Source organism: Grammomys surdaster, unplaced genomic scaffold (genome assembly GCF_004785775.1).
Source record: "Grammomys surdaster isolate TR1022 unplaced genomic scaffold, NIH_TR_1.0 188, whole genome shotgun sequence".
Taxonomy (NCBI): domain Eukaryota; kingdom Metazoa; phylum Chordata; class Mammalia; order Rodentia; family Muridae; genus Grammomys; species Grammomys surdaster.
This window is the reverse complement of record NW_021604633.1, coordinates 3784433-3805886: the sequence shown is the minus strand read 5'-3', so window position 1 is coordinate 3805886 and position 21454 is coordinate 3784433. Positions and strand designations below refer to the sequence as shown.

At 46.5% G+C, this 21454-nt stretch overlaps 2 protein-coding genes across 3 annotated transcripts in view; one reads left to right on the top strand and one right to left on the bottom strand.

Moving 5' to 3' along the window:
* Nucleotides 1-2366, bottom strand: part of Eipr1 (EARP complex and GARP complex interacting protein 1) — a 115897-nt gene extending 113531 nt beyond the window's left edge. The window contains exon 1 of the mRNA XM_028768867.1: nt 2195-2366. Within this exon, the coding sequence (XP_028624700.1) occupies nt 2195-2236 (42 nt within the window). The 5' untranslated portion in view covers nt 2237-2366. The remainder of the gene's footprint in view (nt 1-2194) is intronic.
* Nucleotides 2367-3897: 1531 nt separating this feature from the next.
* Trappc12 (trafficking protein particle complex 12) overlaps nt 3898-21454 on the top strand; it is a 62300-nt gene continuing 44743 nt past the window's right edge. For both annotated transcript variants that reach the window (XM_028768817.1, XM_028768818.1), the window contains exons 1-3: nt 3898-4013; nt 6400-7637; nt 18184-18300. In XM_028768817.1, the coding sequence (XP_028624650.1) occupies nt 6405-7637; nt 18184-18300 (1350 nt within the window). In that variant the 5' untranslated portion in view covers nt 3898-4013; nt 6400-6404. The remainder of the gene's footprint in view (nt 4014-6399; nt 7638-18183; nt 18301-21454) is intronic.

The window sequence follows — 21454 nt, the reverse complement described above, 5'->3', positions numbered from 1 at the left end:
AGAAAGAAAGAGAGAGAGAGAGAAAAGAAAGAGAAAAGAAAGAAAGGGAAGGGAGGGGAGGGGAGGGGAAGGGAGGGGAGAAGAGAAGAGAAGAGAAGAGAAGAGAAGAGAAGAGAAGAGAAGAGAAGAGAAGAGAAGAGAAGAGAAGAGAAGGGAAGAGAGAAATCTGAACAGCTGCTACCAGCGCTACACTATGACCACTATGTCATGGGAGTGGAAGGCCGGAGGTAAGTAGCACTATGCTCCTCTGGCTGCTCCATAGCCTGACACATGGGAACTCCCCGGTCTGATGAAGCCATCCTACCAAGACAATCACATGCTGACAAGAACAAGAAGCTTCTAGAGAACTGTCACTAAAGAAGCTGGATGTACCACAGGAATCCCTTCCCAGCATTCAGAGACTACCCAAAATCTAGAAATCTATTTGTGTAAGTAACCATGAAGAGGAAAGTAAATAACGCCAGCTCAGCCGCTAAGAGTAACTTCCTGCTCGTGGAGAGGATCCAGCACCCACATAGGTGGCTCACAACCATCTGTCACTCCAATTCCAAGGAATCCAGAGCCCTTTCAGACCTTCCTGGGCGCAAGACACATATATGAAGTACATGCATGCATCCAGGGAAAATACTCATATGTACACAATAAAAGTAAATCTTTTAAAAAAAAAAAAAAAACTCTGAAAAGCACACATCTGTGGGAACCCGCAAGCACACAGGCTTCCTCAAGAAGCAGCATGCTGCCTCTGGCACAGGCCCTGTAGCGTTCTCTGTGTCCTCCCAACAGTGCTTCTGAAACTCCACTCAGCTTCTCCCCAGCACAAGACTGCTGCGCTCTAACTTTGTGTCTTAATGTATGTGGACTCTTTGTGCAGATTTTAAGTCAACGTCCTCCTATCTGCTTCTGCCATTCTGCACCTATACATCAGGCATGCCTGAGCTTGGAGCCTGTCTGTCGGTAGTACACAGAGCAATCTGAATACAGCTCATGTGTGTGTGCTGTCTCAGTTAAGTCAGGCTTGCCTGCCCACTTTTAGCCTAGAGGCTTACACTGACTACTGGGACTATGCCTCTCACTTATAAATTAACACAGTCCACGCACAGTCCTCCCTGAAATAACTGGAATATCTTCCAATAACTTCCATTTGTACTTAGGTTTCAAAAGAAACACTAAAAATTGACACTGAACATATTCCACACAGTTCTCATTTTGTAAGTAAATACACTGATGCCCCGGAGATTAAATACCCTCAACAGGCTCAGTACAGATATCTAGGCATATCCTCACTCTGTCCTTCATTGTCTGACCTTAGCACTACCATATGATACCTCTATGCATCCATATCCTCATTCTTTATCTGTAAAATGGGTATATAGAATCACCTGTATAGAGCTGACTTTCTCCTCCCATCAGAAGTCAAGGGCAACCCCACAAAATAATCATTACAAATCTGTGACAAAGACACACAAAGTCCAAGGATTTTATTTTTATGGAAGGTTCACAAAAGACAGGAATGAAGGCAATGAGGCTACACTGGATTTGAACCCATCTAGATATGAGATGTCATTCCCAGGATAACAAAGAAAATGATCGGAACAGACAAGTGTCAAAGGTAGGGAGTGTAGAATAGGCATCCTGATTCTTAGCATGGGAGCTCTGGGTACCCAGAATGTCGCTGAGAATGGCCGAAGTCTCCAGTGAATTCTTAGCAAATCAAGGTCCAGGTCTGAAGAACTCCCTAGGAGATGAAAAACCCCATCCCACTATTGACTAGAATATGTAACCAGTTTAATAGCTATTGAAATTAAAAGTTCATAAGGAAAAACGCAAGTATATTCCCAACCTGAGTGAGCAAAATGCTTCCTAACACCACCCAGCCAGCACTCCCCCACCCACCCACCACGTCCCTCTTTGACGCTCTTGTATTGAGCAGTATCCAACACACACCTCAATGTTCAATAATTTGCTACTCAAGGCCCCAGAAGTGCAAGTGTAATGAAGCCACCTGCGGGACCGAGTGCTGACCCTCTGCCGTCCACCCCAGCCCTGAGCCTCACTCGGCCACACTCTGCGCGCGTCCCCTCTCCCCAAATCCGGGAGTTGAAGCCCAGGGTCCTTGGAACCAGAGTGAGTGAGCGCGCTCGCTGGTGAGGGCCAGGCACTGGCAGTACCGACCCTCAAACTCCGCCATGCTCACCTGGAATTCCAGCCCGTAGATCACCGGGGCGTCGTCTTCCATGATACTCTGCCTGCTCAGGTACTCAAGCCTCAGAGCCCTAGTCCCGCTTCACCAGGGCTCAGCCAGAACCCATTCATTCACCACCTAAAAAATGGACTACGAGCCCCAGACCGGCTCCTTGACGGCTCACTTCCTGTTTTCTTCGTCGCGTCAGCAATACGCTCCACCCGGTGGCCAATAGCAGCTGTGCCTTTATTCTGCGCATGCTCGTTTGAGCCTGCATGAGGCCCTGCAGCCGCAGGAGATCCTAGGATGGAGGGCGGGGCCAGGAACAAATGCTGCGGGAATGGACGGCCAGCAGGGCGGCGCTCTGATGCTCCTGAGCTGCTCCCTGGAGTTCCCGAGCCCTAAGCTCTAAAGAGCAATTAAATTGGCATTATGGTTGGCAGAGCTTTACTCCTAAACCGTGGTCCTGAGCACCAGGGCACTGCCCAACCCACTGCCAGGACCTTTGATCCAGCCTCAGAAGCAGGCTCTTAGAAGCTTGAGTTAAGACGGTGGTGATGGTGTTTATAAGCAGTGAGCTACAGCGAGCTGTGCACACTTCACATGATCTCCCAGTCCTGCACAGCACACAACTAAGCCCACGATCTATACTGTCCATTGCTCTCAGAGACGGAAAGCATGAAAAATACTGCAAGATAAGAATGCACCATAGGAAATTAACTGTCCTGATTCTATGGAGTTCTGGGTCTACATACAAGGTTCTTCTGTGTTTGTGACTGTTGCCAGTTTCTCTTGATTGACCCTTCACGACAGCAATTTCTGTGATGTTACCATTAGCCCCCTTAGTAGTCATCCATTGCCTTACATTGGATGTGGCTTACATTGACTTTCTGATAAAACCTCCCAAAGCTATGAAAGTCAGGAGATAACACCTGAGGCCTACAGCAAAGCGCTCCCTGCTTTGTTGTAACCCACCTACCCACTGCTTCCAAAGTGTGCTCGAGAAGTGTATATTTTTTGTTACTGTAAAATTTCATCAAGTTGTTATCATGTAGGGCAGAATCTAAGGTGACCTGAATCTATGTTCCCAAGCTATAGTCATTCACCACTGGCTCCAGAATAAATTCTTCTCCCCTTTGAGATGAGAGCTGTGGGTTTTTTGTTTGTTTGTTTGTTTTTTGTTTGTTTGTTTGTTTTTCGAGACAGGGTTTCTCTATGTAGCCCTGGCTGTCCTGGAACTCACTCTGTAGACCAGGCTGGCCTCGAACTCAGAAATCCACCTGCCTCTGCCTCCCAAGTGCTGGGATTAAAGGCGTGCGCCACCACAGCCCGGCGAGAGCTGTGTTTTTTACATTGTCATAGAAATGTGACACAGAAAATCAAGAAAGCAAGGTCCTTGAGTTGGGAACAGTTCTCAACCAATCATCAGTTCAGCAAGCAAGGCTTTATAGATGTTAGCACACACTGCCACAGACACAAGGTGGGAAATGTGGAGAACCAACAAGCACAAAGTCCTAGGAAAAAACATCCTTGGTTGATGACAGGCCCAAGGACAGATGATTTTCTTCAATCTCCAGGACCACGCATCTCGTCTTCTGCACATTTCGGCCTTAGGTCCCGCCCACAGCTCTTGAGTCGGAAATGCGCCCGGTTTCTAGTGGAGAGCTAGCAGCTCCCGGACTGAGCATGTGCGGAAGTCGGGGCTCAGTGGCCGGCACACGCAGACGCACAAGCGCGCGGGACCTTGGATCTTGAGTTTATTTCCGGTCTTCCGTCATCTCTTCGGACCCTTTTCTCCTGTGGGTGACCCGTCCTCAGGGACGGGTGACAGGTGAGGAGCGGGTCGCTGTGAGGAGGGTCGCCGGGACCCTCGACCTTCTCATGGAGGGTGGCGTCCTCGCATAATCACCGCTCTCGGCCACGCAGAGCAGCCCCAGTAGGGGCTGACTTCTTTGGGCTTTAGCCAATTCTGTGTGCTCCCTGTGGTTTTGGACAAGGTACACACTCTCGTGGCCTCGGTTTTATGTGTACAAAGTGCGGGTTCATGAGCATGCTTAGTAGGTGCCCGTGTTACCTCACCAGTGCTCATGCTATGTTTTTGTTTTGCCCCAACTTTTACTCCTGTCGTCCTCGGTGTGTCATATCCCCAACAGTGAAGCAAAAAGTAAGCCAAAGTCTGGGTGAAGAGAGAGAGAATGGAATGCCTTAGACATAACCTGAGCACTGAAGAATAGGTAGTGTTGTGTGGGCAAAGTGATTCATTCCTGTAAGTCCAGCGTTCAGGAGATTGTGATGGGGAAGAGTCTAAGTTTGAGGTCGGTCTGGGCTAAATAAGGAGACACCGCTCTCCATCAAAAGGAAAAGAATGAATAGAGTATGAAAACTAAAACAAGGGTTGACAGGATGGCTCAGTGTCTGCCACCAATCTTGATAACCTGAGCTGAATCCCACAGGACCCACATGATGGAAGAAGTAAAGTACTTCCAGATGATTGTCCTCTGACCATAAGTACACAAATGAATAAATACCATAAGACAAGGTGTTGATGCTGAGCCTATATCTCTCAGCATTTGGGAGGTAGAGGCAGGAAGTTCAGGAGATCAAGGTTGTCTTAGGCTACATAACAAATGTAAGGCCAGCTTCGGTTACCCTAGACCTTGATTTATAAAAACAAATTCTCGCACATATTAAAAAGCTAAGTAAACGCAAAAAAAATAAGTATCACCCAGCCAGTGTATAGTGAAACTGGAGTGTGCATACGCTGTTGCAGGGAATGGGAAAACTGCAGGAGAAAAACTACAGTTCCTTCTGAAAATAAGAAGTGACTACTGTTGGCAGTGGTGACACACGCCTTTACTTTCAGCACTCGGGAGGCAGAGGCAGGCGGATCTCTTGAGTTCGAGACCAGCCTGGTCTACAGAGTTCCAGGTCAAGCAGGGCTACTCAGAGAAACTCTGTCTTTAAAAACAAAGAAGCAAAATGTGATGGCCATGATCTACCACATAGCTCTCTGGGCATTGAAATAGGAATTTGCTGTACCAAAGAATTAAAATTAGAATTTCAAAGCTACACCCACACATTCTGTTCACAAAAGCACCATGCACAGTTGCTAGAGGCCATACCTGTTTAACAGATAAATAGATGAACCAACTGCCACACCCCTGCAGTGCCGTTGTTATTCACCTGTCAAAGGGAAGGAAAGCCCATTCATTCTGCAGCATGGGCGTTCTGCACAGCCGGAAAAGGAACTACGGAGGCTGTGCTTTCCAGTTCAAATGAGTGGGCTTTTAGGAAGCAAAGAGAGCAAATAGCACATAGTAGACCGAAGCAACCAGTAGACAGCAAAACCTCATCCAGTCAAGGCTCACAATAGCCAACTACAGCAGCTGATTGAAAGAGGGAGCATGTTGGTACTCACAACATCCCCCAGACTTCTCCTGGGGAAGCAGCAGTCATGCTGGAGTTCTGAGTGGAGGGTCCTGAGCAGAACAGTCTCCATGGATGAGCTTCACAACGGTCTGTTCCCAGTGGTTACCTTCTAGCTGTTCTCAAGAGCTTGTTTTTACTCTCAAGATATGTGGCTGTTCTCGGTATCCAGATAAGAGCCCTCGGAGGACACTATGAGATAGACATGGTTTGGCCTGAAATGCGAGTGGGGGTGAATGCCAGTTTCACAGTAAGGGCAGACAGCACTTGTTTACTGATACACTATATATTGCAGTGGACCAAGGATGTCAGGTTGAATGCTTTGTGAGTCTACTTACTTGAGGTCCCCAGGAAGTACAAAAGATGGGAAATAGGACAGTGGTTGTCTATGTGTGAATACAGGGGGTTATTAAATGGGTATAGATGTTTTGCAAGATGACTAACATTCTGGAGGTTAATTGGACAATAATGAGAATGTACTAAACATTACTGAACTGAGCACTTAAAAATGGTGGCTAGTAAATTTTATGTGATTTCATCCTAATAAAAAATAAGTCAACTAGAAAAAGAGAAACTTCTAATTTTATGCCATTTGGATGTGGAACTGCTAAACATTTGTTCCATTGCACGACAAGATAACAGTAGCACAGCCAATGTCTCAGAACTGCAGAGGTTGTGAGTTCAAGTCCACCCAGGTTACGTGAGCTCCTCTCTCAGAAAACAAAAGCAAGTTATTTACCAACACTTGAAATAAAACAGTGGTGTGATTCATTACTGTCTCTATTTTTTAGGCAACATGGAAACAGCTAAAGACGGTGAGCAGAGCCCAAGTGAGACGTCTCCTCCAGCCCAGGCGGGTCCTGAAAACATCCTGGAGCCTGTGTCTGGGGAGGAGGAGAGCCAGCCATTGTACCATGAGGAGACCATAGATCTTGGTGGAGATGAGTTTGCATCTGAAGAGAACGAGCCCACATCTGAAAGTTCTCACAACTTCGGAGATAAGCTTAATGAGCACATGATGGAAAGCGTGCTCATCTCCGACTCTCCTAACAACAGTGAGGGTGACGTGGGCGACCTCGGCTGTCTGCACGATGTTGGGGATCCCCCCAGGGCTGCCACTGACCTCAGACTGCCCGGTAGCACAGACAAAGAAGTGGCGGACTCTCTGAGTAATGGCAGTGAAACCGACGGAGACGATACTCCCAGAGACATCTCAGACATGACGCCTGACAGCAGAGCCTCTCTGAAGGAAGACTCGACACAGGAAGATGTGACGGCCATGCCTGCACTGGAGAATGCTGGCACGGAGGAAGTGGGGCCTAAGGACAGCCTCGCACCCCCAGAAGAGCAGACCTCAGAAGTGTCCTCCAGTCAGTCCTCCTCTAAAGACGAGCCCTTGCCCGTCTGCACCATCTTCAGCCAGGCCGCCTCCACTGCCTCCCAGACACACCTGTTTCTACAGGATGGTTTCCAGTCCCAGATGGTGAAATCTCCCAGTTTCAGTAGCACCAGTGAGACGTCAGCCAAGACCCCTCCTCCCATGGTCCAGCCCAGTCCCAGCCTGAGTACCTTTTTTGGAGACACAGTGAGCTCTAACTCCTTGGCCTCTGACTTCTTTGATTCCTTTACAACTTCTACTTTCATTTCGGTCAGTAATCCCAACGCAGGTTCCCCGGTTCCAGAAAAGCTGTCTTCACTCGCTGCCCCTGTAGGGGAAAAGTCACCAAATTCCACCAGCCCATCTTACTCTACAAGGATGGAAAGGCCAGAATCAGCTGTTTCTCGGGCCCCTCTGGATGTCCCTGAATCTCCAAAGCCATTCTCGCAGATCCAGGCTGTGTTTGCTGGGAGTGATGACCCCTTTGCCACAGCCCTGAGCATGAGCGAGATGGACCGGAGGAATGACGCGTGGCTTCCCAGTCAGGCGACCAGAGAAGTCCTGATGTCAGTAGCAACCCAGCAGTATGGCACTGTATTCATAGACAAGGAGAACCTCACTATGCCCGGCCTCAAGTTTGACAACATTCAGGTAAGATGAGGATTGTTTCTATGTCCATATCTCACTGCATATAATCTCTTTCTAGAAATGTGTACAACAGAGAGACCTGTATTAACTCTGGCTTTCCTAGTTACTAGGCCTGACAGCAGCTATAACTACAGCCTCCTAAGCAAAATGTTCTGAATGTGCTTCTTAGGCATGTGGGTCCTGCCTACTTCTTACTTCCTGTAGCAGCAAGCTGGCCTTCAGCGCTTTCCAGTCTCTGTTGTTTGCCCTGCTCCCTTCCTCTAACCCATGGAATGCAGGGGATGGCAGAGCAGGACGCCTTAACCTAATGGTTCCCCAGAGGGTGCCTTTAGGAACTTGAGAAAACGGTTTACTCTAGTTGTCAAAAGCATTGGGAGGTTAGCAAAATGCTAAGTGTCTACAGGTGCTGGGAAGTGTTACACAGCGAAAGAGCATCTTCTCCAGATGTAGGCCATTAAGAAACATGACCGAGGCCAGACCTGGTAGTTCATACCTTTAATCCCAGCTCTCGGGAGGCAGAGGCAGGAGGATCTCTGTGAGTTCAAGGCCAGTCTGGTCTACAGAGGGAGCTCCAGGACAGCCAGAGCTAAGCAGAGAAACCCTGTCTCAAAACATGATTGAGCAGGGTTACCCTCAGTGAAGTCAAATCTGGAAGCTCTGTGATCTGTCCTTCTCATCCTGGCTTCAGTTACTCAGGCCCTTTCCTGAAGCCACCATGAAGTAGTAGAGCATTCATTGGCCAGCTGAGTTTAGGAGCACCCACAACACATACAGCCTCTTCCCAGAGTCAGCTATGATGCTGTTGTTTTCTTTCTGCCTCCTCTAAGTTAACCTAAGTCTTCCTCATTTCTACCTTATGGGAAGTGGAATTCAAACTAACACCCATGCCTCAGAATGGCACACATGTGCTGGCTGTTCACCTGCTCAGTTTCTTGTCAGTTCTACATTTGTCTGAAAAAACCTTTGTGTTCCTGGGGTAGAAAAGGCAATCGATTGCACTTCACTTTGAAGAGAAGTGCTGTAGAGTATTTTTGCCGAAGGCTTGAGATTGGTTTGACAAAGAATTCTTCCTGTTGGCTTTTCATGCAAACCAGGTTTTTCCGATCATCAGTGCAAAATGCAGCTCTTACCTCAAAGGGAATAAAATAAAAGATAGTTTATTCAGAGCCAGTGTAAGTGGCCATGGCCTGGGAATATGGACTTAAGTCACCTTGAATAACTTGTTCCAACATGGAAGCACTTGTATATGTACCTTTATAGTCATAGAACAAAAGGAAGTCATGTATCAAGTCACTTACCAGATACATGTGTGGGGGACATCAGGCAGGCTGTTGCAGCAGAGTAGGAAGGAGGGAGCGTCTTGCCTTAGGTCTCCGAGGCTGTGTGAAGACATGCTTAGCTTTTGGGTTGCTGGAGCCTAGTGCTCTGTCAGGTCCCCCAATAACTGGAGCGGGGACTGTCCCTGACTCTGTTGCCTGCCTGGGAATCCTGTTCCCCTAATTGGGCTGTCCTGTCTGGCCTCAGTGGGACAGGATGTACCTAGTCCTGTAGTGACTAGAGGTGTCAGGGTGGGTTGGTACCCAGAGGGGACCTCCACCTTCTCAGAGGTGAAGGGGCGGTGGGGGGGGGGGGTGTGGAAGAAGGGGCCATGTGAGAGAGTACTGAGAGGAGGAGGGGCTGCAATCGGGATGTAAAGTGAATAAATTAATTAATTAATGAAAACAAAGAGAATGCATTCTAAGATGTGGCTGGGTATGCTTTTAATCCCAGCCCTCGGGAAGCAGAGGCAGGCGGACTTCTAAGTTCGAGGCCAGCCTGGACTACAGAATGGGTTCCAGGACAGCCATGCTACTCCCCATTGTGTACCCCCCACCCCACAAAATGCATTCTAGAGCTGGAAAGATAGCTCAGTGGTTAAGAGCACTGGTTAAAAGGACCTGGGTTCAATTCCCAGAACCCACATGATGGTTTACAACTCTTTGTAACTCCAGTTCCAGGGGATTTGACCTTTTCTGGCCTCCTCATGCACACGTGTGGTGCACAGACATACATGCAGGCAAAACACTCATAGACATTAAAAAAAATTGAAAAAAATTAAGTAATAAAAAGATGTATTCTGGGGCTAGAGAGATGGCTCAGTGCTTACTGCTCTTCCAGAGCACCAGAGTTTGGTTTCCAGTGCTGGCATCAGGCCTGTAACTCCAAAGGAGCCAGTACACTCTTACAGCTTCTGAAAGCATTTGAAGGCATTGTGCTAAGGTGTGCATAGCTCCAGATAGACAAACACTCACACACACATACACACACACACACACACACACACACACACCACTAAAAATAAGTCTTTATGAAAGAGTGCATTTCAGTGGTGTTAGCTGAGAGTCAGTAGATTAGGTCAGACCCAGAGCAGAATAATGGATGACTGAATAAACTGAAGAGTCTCGATGTGGGTCTGTAACTCCCCAGGCTTCTGCAGTCAGGAAGTTCTAATCAGTCGCCAGTCTTACAGAGCCTTCAGTGTAGATGTGGATTTCTTCTGTGAAGGTCTGTGGACAAGATGCCAATCAGATGTTCTCCCTCTGACACTGTTGTGAGTAGAGCGTCCTTTGTTCTAAATCAGCTCCATAAATACTTACATTAAGTTAGTTCTCCAAGAGGCTTATCTTAGTATCTAATTAAAGGTCTCATTTTTATGGGATAATATTTTTTTTTTACTTGTTTATTCAGCAACTCTGGTAGCAATCAAATTAAGTTAGAGAAGCCTTAGAGTTGTGTTTGAAAAGCTGTATTCTGCTATAGTAGCATCCCACAAGGACATGCACATTTTCATCCAAGTGCTTTGCTGGATGGTATCTTAGTTAGGGTAGCTATTGCTGTGACCAAAAGAAAAAAAAATGACCAAAGGCAACTTGGGGAAGAAAGGATTTATTTCTGTCACAGTTCCATATAACATTCATCATCAAAAGCAGTGAGGGCAGAAACTCAAGCAAGGCAGGAACCTGGAGGCGGGAGCTGATGCAGAGGCCAGGGAGGGGTGCTTCTTTCTGGCTTGCTCTCCATGGCTTGCTCCACATGGCTTGCTCAGCCTGCTTTTTTAGAAAGCCCAGGATCACCAGCCCAGGAATGGCACCGTCCACAGTGGTCTGGGCCTTCTACCATCTATCACTAAGGAAATGCCCAACAGGTTTGCCTGCAGCCCCATCTTATGGAAACATTTTTTTAACTGAGACTCCTCCCCTGTTGGTGACTCTAGCCTATGTCAAGTTCACATAAAGCTTGCCCACATCCATTCCTCTTCATCATGTGTAGTAGGCATACAGTGTCATAGACGTTCGCTGTGACATTTCCATACATAGATGCCATGTCCTTTGCTCATATTAACCTCTTGTCATATTACTTTGTCCTCTCTTTCACTGGCCAGCCAGCTTCTTTCCTCCAGAGTGCATTCTGTTTCCCATGGTGTGCGTGTGCGTGTGCATGTGTATGCGTGTGCGTGTGTTTCAATCTAAGCTCCGCATATAAAAAAGAGCATAAGATATTTGTCTTTCTCTTTCCCCTTTTACTGTACTGTAGGACCACCTTGGGTCCTTTCCTCCCCCAATAGAGTCCCCTTTCTTCTTTCACATCTTGTATGTTTTAATGTAGAACCCTCACTGGACAGGAACCATGTAATAATTTGTCTTCAGGTTCCGCTTTATTTTATTTAAAATAGTCTCCACTGGGATATATTATTTCCTGCAAATGACGTGACTTTGTTCTTCTTTATGGCTGCATAAAATTCCATTGTGTGTCTAGGCCATCTTGTCTTTATCCACTCATCTGTTGATGGCATCTAGGCTTGTTCTGCATTTTGACTGTTGTAGGCTTAGTGCTGCAGTACACATGGATTGTCAGGTACCTCTGTGCTGGGCTGCAGTACACATGGATGGTCAGGCACCTCTGTGCTGGGCTGCAGTACACATGGATGGTCAGGCACCTCTGTGCTGGGCTGCATGCAGTACACGTGGATGGTCAGGTACCTCTGTGCTGGGCTGCAGTACACGTGGATGGTCAGGCACCTCTGTGCTGGGCTGCATGCAGTACACGTGGATGGTCAGGCACCTCTGTGCTGGGCTGCATGCAGTACACGTGGATGGTCAGGCACCTCTGTGCTGGGCTGCATGCAGTACACGTGGATGGTCAGGTACCTCTGTGCTGGGCTGCAGTACACGTGGATGGTCAGGCACCTCTGTGCTGGGCTGCAGTACACGTGGATGGTCAGGCACCTCTGTGCTGGGCTGCAGTACACGTGGATGGTCAGGCACCTCTGTGCCGGGCTGCAGTACACGTGGATGGTCAGGCACCTCTGTGCTGGGCTGCAGTACACGTGGATGGTCAGGCACCTCTGTGCCGGGCTGCAGTACACGTGGATGGTCAGGCACCTCTGTGCTGGGCTGCAGTACACGTGGATGGTCAGGCACCTCTGTGCCGGGCTGCAGTACACGTGGATGGTCAGGCACCTCTGTGCCGGGCTGCAGTACACGTGGATGGTCAGGTACCTCTGTGCCGGGCTGTAGCACACGTGGATGGTCAGGCACCTCTGTGCTGGGCTGCAGTACACGTGGATGGTCAGGTACCTCTGTGCTGGGCCGACTTCATGTGCTTTACTTCCTTTGAGGGTAAACCTAGAATGGCATAGTGGTTTTGTTTGTTCTGTTTGGTTTTGAGACAGTTTTTCTACATAACCCAGGTTGCCCTTGAACTTACTTGTAACTCAGGCTAACATCAAACTCATAGTCCACCTGCCATAGCCTCCTGAATGTGCGATCAATGCTGAGCCACCACACCTACCTCATAGTAGTTCTTCTTTCACAGACTCTTTTAAGGATTTCCTATAATGTCTACACCCGCTGACATTCTCGGGGCTCTCACCGAGGTTCCGTGTGCTCTGTCTTACATTGTGCTGTGTATATCTACCACAAAGATGACAAATTGTGTTTCAGATCCATGTCTGAGCTGAAGAACTATAAGTTGCCTCTAATCATCTGGAAAATGGAAATCACAGAGAATGTCACCTCCTTCCTGTTAGGATGGCTGTTAACAAAAAGACAGTTGATAGCAGTAATCACTGTGAATGTAAATTAGTAAGCCATTATGGAAAGCAGCATGGAGGTGCTTCAAGATATTAAAACTGGAATTACCACACGATCCAACTGAAATCAAGTCAGTATCTTAGAGAAAGCCAAACTCTCATGTTCATTATAGCCTTGTTCATAATAGAGCCATGTAGTCAGCCTGAGTGTCCATTTTGGATGCAGAGATGAATGTGCTTGACTTCCTTTGAGGGTAAACCTGGAATGGCATAGCTGGATCACATGGTAGTTTTGATTGTTGTGTTTGGAAACCGTTTTGCTACATTTGGTACATGCAGCTGATGGTTATCTAGTCTTTGAAGAACATAATAGTAAATGAAATAATTCATGCAAAGAAACACAGATACCACATATTCTTTCTTATAGAATTAAAAACAAACAAACAAAAACAGCTGGGCGGTGACGGCGCACGCCTTTAATCCCAGCACTTGGGAAGCAGAGGCAGGCAGATTTCTGAGTTTGAGGCCAGCCTGGTCTACAGAGTAAGTTCCAGGACAGCCAGGGATACACAGAGAAACCTGTCTCAAAAAACAAAAAAAAAAAAAACCTGAATTCATGGCCGAGAGTACAGTAGAACTTTGTGGGAACCACATTTGAGGTGAGCTGGGTGTGTAAGATCTAACGTGCAGTATGATGACCCAGTCAGAGTACTCTATAGTTAACTTAGAATTTATGAGAACAGGTTTTAAATATCACACACACAAAACACACTGTAGTTATGGGTCGTGGTGTTATTTGATTAATTCATGTTATTCAGTACACCCTATCCAAATATTAAATCAGCATGTTGAATACTCTGAATACACATAAATTTTTGTGTTCGTTAAATATCCTTTTGAGGACAGATGAAGCCAGGTGTTGTTAGTGCACACCTGTATCCTTGTATTTGCAAAGTGGAAGCAAGAGGATCGGGAGTTCAGGGTCAACCTAAGTACCAAGGTTAAAGTCAAACTAGGTATGCTGACTAGCTTTTTGTCAACTTGACAGGAGCTATAGTCATCTGAAAGGAAGGAACCCCAACTGAAAAAATGCCTACATGAGATCTTGCTGTAGAACATGTCTTAATAGTGATGATGGTACCATCCCTGGGTTGGTAGTCCTGGGCTGAGCAAGCCAAGGAGAGCAAGCCAGTAAGCAGCACTCCTCCATGGCTTCTGCATCAGCTGCTGCCTCCAGGTTCCTGCCCTGTTTGAGTTCCTGCCCTGGCTTTCTTCAATGATGAAAGTGATATGGAAGTGTAAGCCAAATAAACCTTTTCCCTTTTCCTCCCCAGGTTGTTTTGGTCATGGTGTTTCAGCGCAGCAATAGTAATCCTAAGACATTGGGCTATATAAGACCTTGCCTCAAAAAACCATTACATACATACATACATACATACATACATACATACATAAAATATTTTATTCTTACCCACATTCCTTTTTAAAGTAGAATAGAGGACTGGAGAAGTGGCTCTGTGGTTAAAAGTGCATTTTGCTCTTGCCAAGGACCCAAGTTTTGTTCCTAGCACCCAGGTCAGGCGGCTCACAGCCTCCTATAACTCCAGCTCCAGGGTGTGATACCCTCCTCTGGCCTCTGCAGGACTACACTTGTGGCTTTCACACACACAGAGACACAGGAATAAAACAAAGCTAGAAATCAAATAAGCAAATGGCTTAATTTTAGCATCTGGTAAAAAATGAAGTATCTGGGGACACACAAAACTTCTTTGAGGATCTCAGAAACTACCTGGTGCTGATGCATGTATATTGAACGACCCTTGCATTGAAGGGGCCGTTTCATGTACTTGCTTTGCCATTAGCATATGTGACCCAGAGATATCCATGGAATGGTAAAACTTTAGTGAACCTTCAAGTTGGAATTTCTGCTGAGCTGCACTAACCCAGTCCAGACCCAAGTGACAGTGGCTGGATTGGACAGGAGTTTGTGTCCATATAGTGGAAAGTCAACTGAATGTGCCCAGGGCTGTGGGGTGGCAAGCCACCCCAACAAAAGCATATCCATCTGTCAGGACTTCCCACCATCAGGTCAAGGGGAGGTAGGCACTGGAGCATCCCTTCCACAGGTGTATCATTAGACAACAAAGTGTGTGTACCCTTCCCTTTGGCCCTTGGCCCAGGACTCAGCCACTTGACCACAGCAGCCTGCAGATCAGGGTTAGTAAGGCAAGGGTAAGGTATTGTATCCCTAGAAGGTATTCTAGGATACCTCTTCTGCCATGGCTTCCCCTGGCACAAAGAGTCTCAGCTTCTCACATCAGTAGTAGCTGTTGCTTCTGAACGACTTCAGGCTATGGGTGCACCTGCCAAGTATGTCCAGCATGCAATACATGTACCCCGGGGCTGCACCTGCAGGTGTCCAGCATAGCGTGAAGTAGGTTCCAGGTCTACCCTGTGTTGAATTGATAGAAGCTGTAGGCAGGGTTCAGACAACAGAGACTAATCATGCAGCCGATGTTGTGTGTCCATGTGTATGTGTCATACACACTCACATTCCTATTAGTAATTTAGCAAAATAACAATGTTAGAGGTGAGGTGTGTTGAGTGCAGCTAACTCTAGCATGAGGGAAGCTGAAGCTGAGGACTGGGAGTTCAAGACCAGACATTTGTACAGAGTCCTATGTGTGGATGTATGCCATTGGTTTCCTTAGCTTGACTATGGAAAATGTGGTGAACTCTGTAGTAAGTAGTGGAGCAGGCTTCCAGAATGGACATGTCAGTTTACATTGTCTCTAGCACTGTGTGGTTTGTTCTAGTAAATTTGGGAATGTGTTGTTGTGCCTGCTGTTGCTTTACTTTGCTGTCCTGGTGGCTATGTCATGCTGTTTCCTTGGAAACTGAATCTGCATTCTTGAGTCACTTTCGATATCAAACACCTTTTGCTATATATGCTACTTTTAAGATCTTTTTTCCTTATGTTTATTTACTTATTTGTTGAGTGGAAATCAATAGACAGCTTGCTGAAGACAGTTCTCTGCTTCCACCATGTCGGCCCTGGGGACCAAACTCAGGTCATCAGTCAGGCTTGGCACCATCGTCACCCACTGCCATCTCTGCCAGCCCTCAGATAACAGTTTGTGAAGTTGTCTGTTTAAATATTTTCTTTGTTTTTAAGCTTTGGATATCTGTCTTACTGTTACTGCCTGACTTTAAAAAGCTCTTTAACTCTGCTAATGGAAGTGAATAATATCTATAGCAAATATTCTCCCTATTCTGGGCCTTGCTAGTACATAGTCTTATGGTGTCTGTTGAAGCCAAAACCTCATTTTTTTTTTAAATCATAGGCCTATTAGTCCATCTATATTCTTCTAGCTGTTGTTAGTTTGAAAACTTATTACATCTTCATTTCAAAAGGCACAGGGACACCTTGTCCTCTGTAGCTCGTGTTTGCTTCTTCCCAAGATGCTCTTAAGATTTAACCACTCTGGGATGAAAAGATGGCTTGGTCGTTAAGAGCACTTGATATTCTTCTGAGGACTCAATTTCAATTCCCAACACCTACATGGCAGCTCACAGCCATCCATAACTCTTGTTCCAAGGGACTTGACACCTCCTTCTGACCTCTTCAGGTTTCAGCCATACACATGCACCCATGCAGGCAAAACACTCGTGCATATAAAATAAATGCATCTGAAAAGGAGAAAATGTAAAGATTTAATCAGTCCTGGGGCTGAGCTAGAGAGATGATTGAACAATCAAGACTGTTTGCTGCTTTTTCAGAGGACTCAAGTTCTGATCCCAGCACTCTGACCTTGGAGAACTACTCAGGCCCTCAGGAGAAGGGTGTGGCACGCTCCCGGCCTTTCCCCATGACCCCCATCCTGGGCTACAGTAGACCTGAGGTTCACATCCCAGCCCACTGCAGCAGCACAGCTTCCTCTCCTCTTTCTAGTGGCCATGAAGAGGGTACAGTAGACAACTCCATCATCTTTCTTGCCATCTTCACCTTCAGTTTAGGAACACAGCAGACACAAGCTGTGTCCTAAGATGTGTGGTGACAGCTTTGGGCTGTCTTAAATGAGACATTGATTAGTCAACCATACCTTTCTATCCAAAAGAGTCTGCTGTCATAACTAATCCTTTTTTAATTTTTACATTACTTATTAGGTTGTGCAGTGTGTGTGTGTGTGTGTGTGTGTGTGTGTGTGTGTGTGTGTGTGTACATGTTCTGCAGAGCATATGTGGAGGTCAGAGACAGCTTGATAAAGTTGGTTTCCCCTCCACCTTTGCTCCAGAAATCCTCTGCATTTGGCACAGGTAGGACTTTTGTAGTTCATGAGATCACACATTTTAGCCCTTTTTCATTTGCCCTTTAAACATTGCTTGTAGATCACTTGGCTACTCTCGTGCCTGTGATGATAGTTGGAGTATTTTAACCTTATTCTCCAAAAGCAGAAATTACAAATTTGCTGCTAATAAATATTTGCCCCAGTGTAGTAGGATACATGGCCTGACCCGTTTAAGCACCAGGCCCATCCACCACAGACAGAGCCAGAAACAGCACAGAGAGCAGATGACCTCCTGCTGAGGTACGCAGCCTACCTCTCTAGGTGTCTAAAGAATAGACAGTGTCAGAAGAACTGGAGGCACCATCTCTAGCAAGCAGGTTCGGGTTCCCCTGCAGCCAGTGCAGCACAGTGCTCTGCTCTGTCACAGCTTCTTAGTGTGAGCATAGTGAATATTTGTCACTGACTTCGTACATCAGGCACCTCACTCCTGGCTTAGAGAATCAGGAGCTTGTGACCTTGTCATTTGGCACATCACATGCTTCCCATCGTTCCAGGCCCTTTAGGACCTTTCTCCCCAGTGGCTCACATGGGCCTTTGTTCCTCCTCTGTTCTCTGTGACTTCCCTTTTAAAGGAAGCAAAATGTTTAGAGTAACACTTAATAATTGTCTTCCATCTTGCTTCCAAATAGGCATAGCAAAAAGAATAAAGTTAGGAGGCAAAACATGGCCCAGTGCAGACACGGTTTTAAAGTGTATCCTCCAACTCCAGCAAGCCCAGAGCCCTGGGTACAAGAGTCCTGTTCATATTGGGCTTGGCTAGTGAACGTATCCTTAAGAAGGGGCCACCAGCATGCTGGTGGAGGTAGTGTCACACACACACAAGGCATCCCAGCAAGCTTGAGGAGCTGGTGCATCACAAGCTTGTTTGGTCTTCCACATGGTGCTTCTCTGAGTGTGTCACCTCACGGGGTTTCTCTCCTGTGCCCAACGTCTCTGTCCTTGACAGGTTGTGGTCACTACTGAAAGTCTAATTCGGTAGTGATATACTACTTTCTTCTCAAAATAAACAATAGTTGTAAAACTAGGAATCGTCTAGAAGTTATGGTTTAGCTCCTGGCTGATGGCAGTTTTTTTGTACAAAGCTGTAAACATTTCATTATCTCTGCCTCTCTCTCCCACTTTCTTCCAGGGAGATGCAGTTAAAGACTTGATGCTTCGCTTCCTGGGTGAGAAGGCTGCAGCAAAGAGACAGGTCTTAAATGCCAGCTCCGTGGAACAATCCTTTGTGGGGCTGAAACAGCTCATTGTAAGTAACCACACACTGATTTCAACACGTCTTTGATAAGGCCTGGCTTCCTTCACAGTCCTTCCCTGGAAGTTAATTGCCCTGAATACTGTACAAGAGAGAAAGTGTTGTCGTGTTTGATGTCAGTCCTGGGAAGCACAGAGCACTGCATTAGCATGCTGATCGGTTGAAGTTCATTTGGTTACTTTACACAATCAAAGGGCTGCAGGCAGCCAAGAAGCAGAGACTCCCATTCGCTAGAACAAATATGGGTAGTTCATTTGGTTTGTTTGGTTTTTTGTTCATTTGTACTTTTTGACAAAGAGTCTCACTGTGTCACCTAGACTGGCCTCATTTTCACAGGCTCAAGGGACCCTCCTCCTTCCCTTCTTGCCTTGATGGTCATTTCAAATATGCTCCATTTAGTCTGGGCTTACTGGTTTTTTTTTTTGGGGGGGGGTTGTTTGTTTGGTTTTTGGTTTTTGGTTTTTTGGTTTTTTTGGTTTTTCGAGACAGGGTTTCTCTGTATAACCCTGGCTGTCCTGGAACTCACTCTATAGACCAGGCTGGCCTCGAACTCAGAAATCCGCCTGTCTCTGCCTCCCAAGTGCTGTGATTAAAGACGTGCGCCACCACCGCCCAGCCTGGGCTTACTGTTTTAACTGGCGAATTCCTGAACACTTTCAAATTTCACTCTGTTCAGGTCTCTCTAATCAGCTAGTTCTGCACCTTCAGCACTACACTGACTGACTTCTTTGCAGTGAATTCTGGATTGTGGGAGAGTTCAGCAGTGTTGGTTGGTCCTCTGGATTATTAGGGCAAAGTCCTAGAAGTTGATCGGATGTGTCTCCTGTAGGAATCCTCAGGCAGCTGTCTGATAAAGGAATGTTTTCAAATGGTAACCTTATGACAGACTCAGACTGCACCTCCTTCCCCCGCCTCACTCATGAGCTATGGTGTTACTCCATCCCACCCCATGGTGTCCATGTCTGAGCCCGGTCAGTGGGCATGCCTTGTGGAAGGGATCTGGGAAGTGATGTGTTGGGCTAAAGCAATGGGAGGTCCAGCCTGTACCCTGATCATTCAGTCACTCTCCTGATGGACAGACCGAGGGATTCTCTGTCTTGGGTTTGGGTTTATTTTGCTTGTTTTTGTTTTTTCCCTGTCATGACTAATTTTCTGTTGCCAGCAAGTTTTAGGACCTAAAGGTATAATATTTGAGTAGGGCCTAGAGATACTATCTGAGGCTTACACCTTTATTAAGGATTAACTGCAGACCATCTAAATAAGGTGAAGGGAGCAGATGAGAAGGCTCAGAGGGTAAAGGCCAGGGACCTCAGTTTAATCCCCAAGTCTGACAAGGAGGAAGGAGAGAACTGACTCCTAAAATTGTCCCCTGACTTCCACATGCATGCTATGGTGCATCTGAGTACACATGCGCACACACGCACACTACATAAAGAAAATGCAGTCAAAACTGTTTTTTTACGTCAGCTGAAGGTTAGCATATGAACTGAAAACAGAAAAGCTTTCTGAGTTTATGTTGGAGACACCCATTGTGGAGTGTCAGCTCAGGCAGGCTAGGATTACACCTCTCACCTCAGGTAAAGGCCTTAGCTGCATAAGCAGTTTATGGTACAATGCAGAGTAAGATAAGCCCCAGTCCCATACTGACATCAGTTCCACGTTCAACACAGATGTGAAAGACACGTAAACCTCACGTGTCCTTACCTAGCAGAGGTTACAGCAGTGTAAGAGGTGCCCTGAGTCTCAGCTAGGGGATTATAGATGTCTAATCTTAACAGAGCAGTGTGGATATTCTTCATTGACAGGTTGTCTTGAATTCAAATGCCCAAGCCACATGAAGGATTTCTTAAATTAAAAAAAGAAAAAGAAAATATATTATGTATAAATTTTAGCTGGGCGGTGGTGGCACACACCTTTAATCCCAGCACTTGGGAGGCAGAGGCAGGCGGATTTCTGAGTTCGAGGCCAGCCTGGTCTACAGAGTGAGTTCCAGGCCAGCCAGGGCTACACAGAGAAACCCTGTCTCAAAAAACCAAAAAAAAAAAAAAAAAAAAAATTTTAAGTTTGCATGTATGTTGTGGGTATTTTGCCTGCAGGTATGTCTGTGTGCCATGTGTGTCCACAGTCCCTCCACAGACTTAGAAACCACATCCAGTACCCTGGGACTGGAGTTACAGTTGGTTGTTAGCCACCATGTGGGTGCTGGGATTTGAACCCAGGTGCTCTAGAAGAGCAGTCATTGCTCTTAACTTCTGAACCATCTCTCCAGCCCCTATATCTAGTTTTAACATCTATCTTCCATGGTTTAGAAGGAGTCAGGCTGCCTCTGTAACTGAGCCACCAACAACGATGAAAGCCTTGTCCCAGAGCCCTTTCAGGAAGCTGTGCTGAGACATCCTCTGTGGAGGCATCAGCCAGGACTTCTGCCCTTGGTGCTTGATTCCTGCCCCCACTGTTCCCCGCCTGAAGCAGCAGTTTTCATCCCAGTGTCTTCTGAGCTGCATATATATGACACCTGTGTCCTACAAGGGCCAAAGGAAAGATAACTGAAATTCTCTCCTGTCACCCAAAGGTTTGCTTCTTAGTCTTAAGTATCTGTTTTTATCTTCCTTTCATCTCTGGTGTCTTGCCCAGAAAACCTTTTTGATCTTGCTTGCACACACACCCAAAAAAAGCCAATTTTCTGATAATACACTAAGCCATTCTGAGCACTCTGTCACCAGACAGTACTGACTTGAGTGTCAGTGGGTAAGTCCTTCACGTTGGGTGCAGAAGAACCCTATCATGAAAACTTAGCCCTATAATAAGCATGCTGACAGTTGGGAAACAGCTATCTCATTGACAGAATCTGCACACAGAAGGTGTGTAGAGAACTCTAGAGGCTTGGCTCTGGGCAGGAAGCTGATACAACAGAGTCAGAATGCTGCCTTGGAAAAATGGAAGAGAAGGGGCCAATGAGATGCCTCAGTTGGTAAAGGTTCACTGCCACGCTTGATAACATGAGTCTGATCCCCACATGGTGGAAGGAGAGGACCAATTTCTATATGTTGTCTCCTACATCCAGATGTGCACATGACATTCACACTCACCCACATACATACATGCATGATAAAGAAATTAAAAGTATGTTTTGAAAAGGGAAATGGAG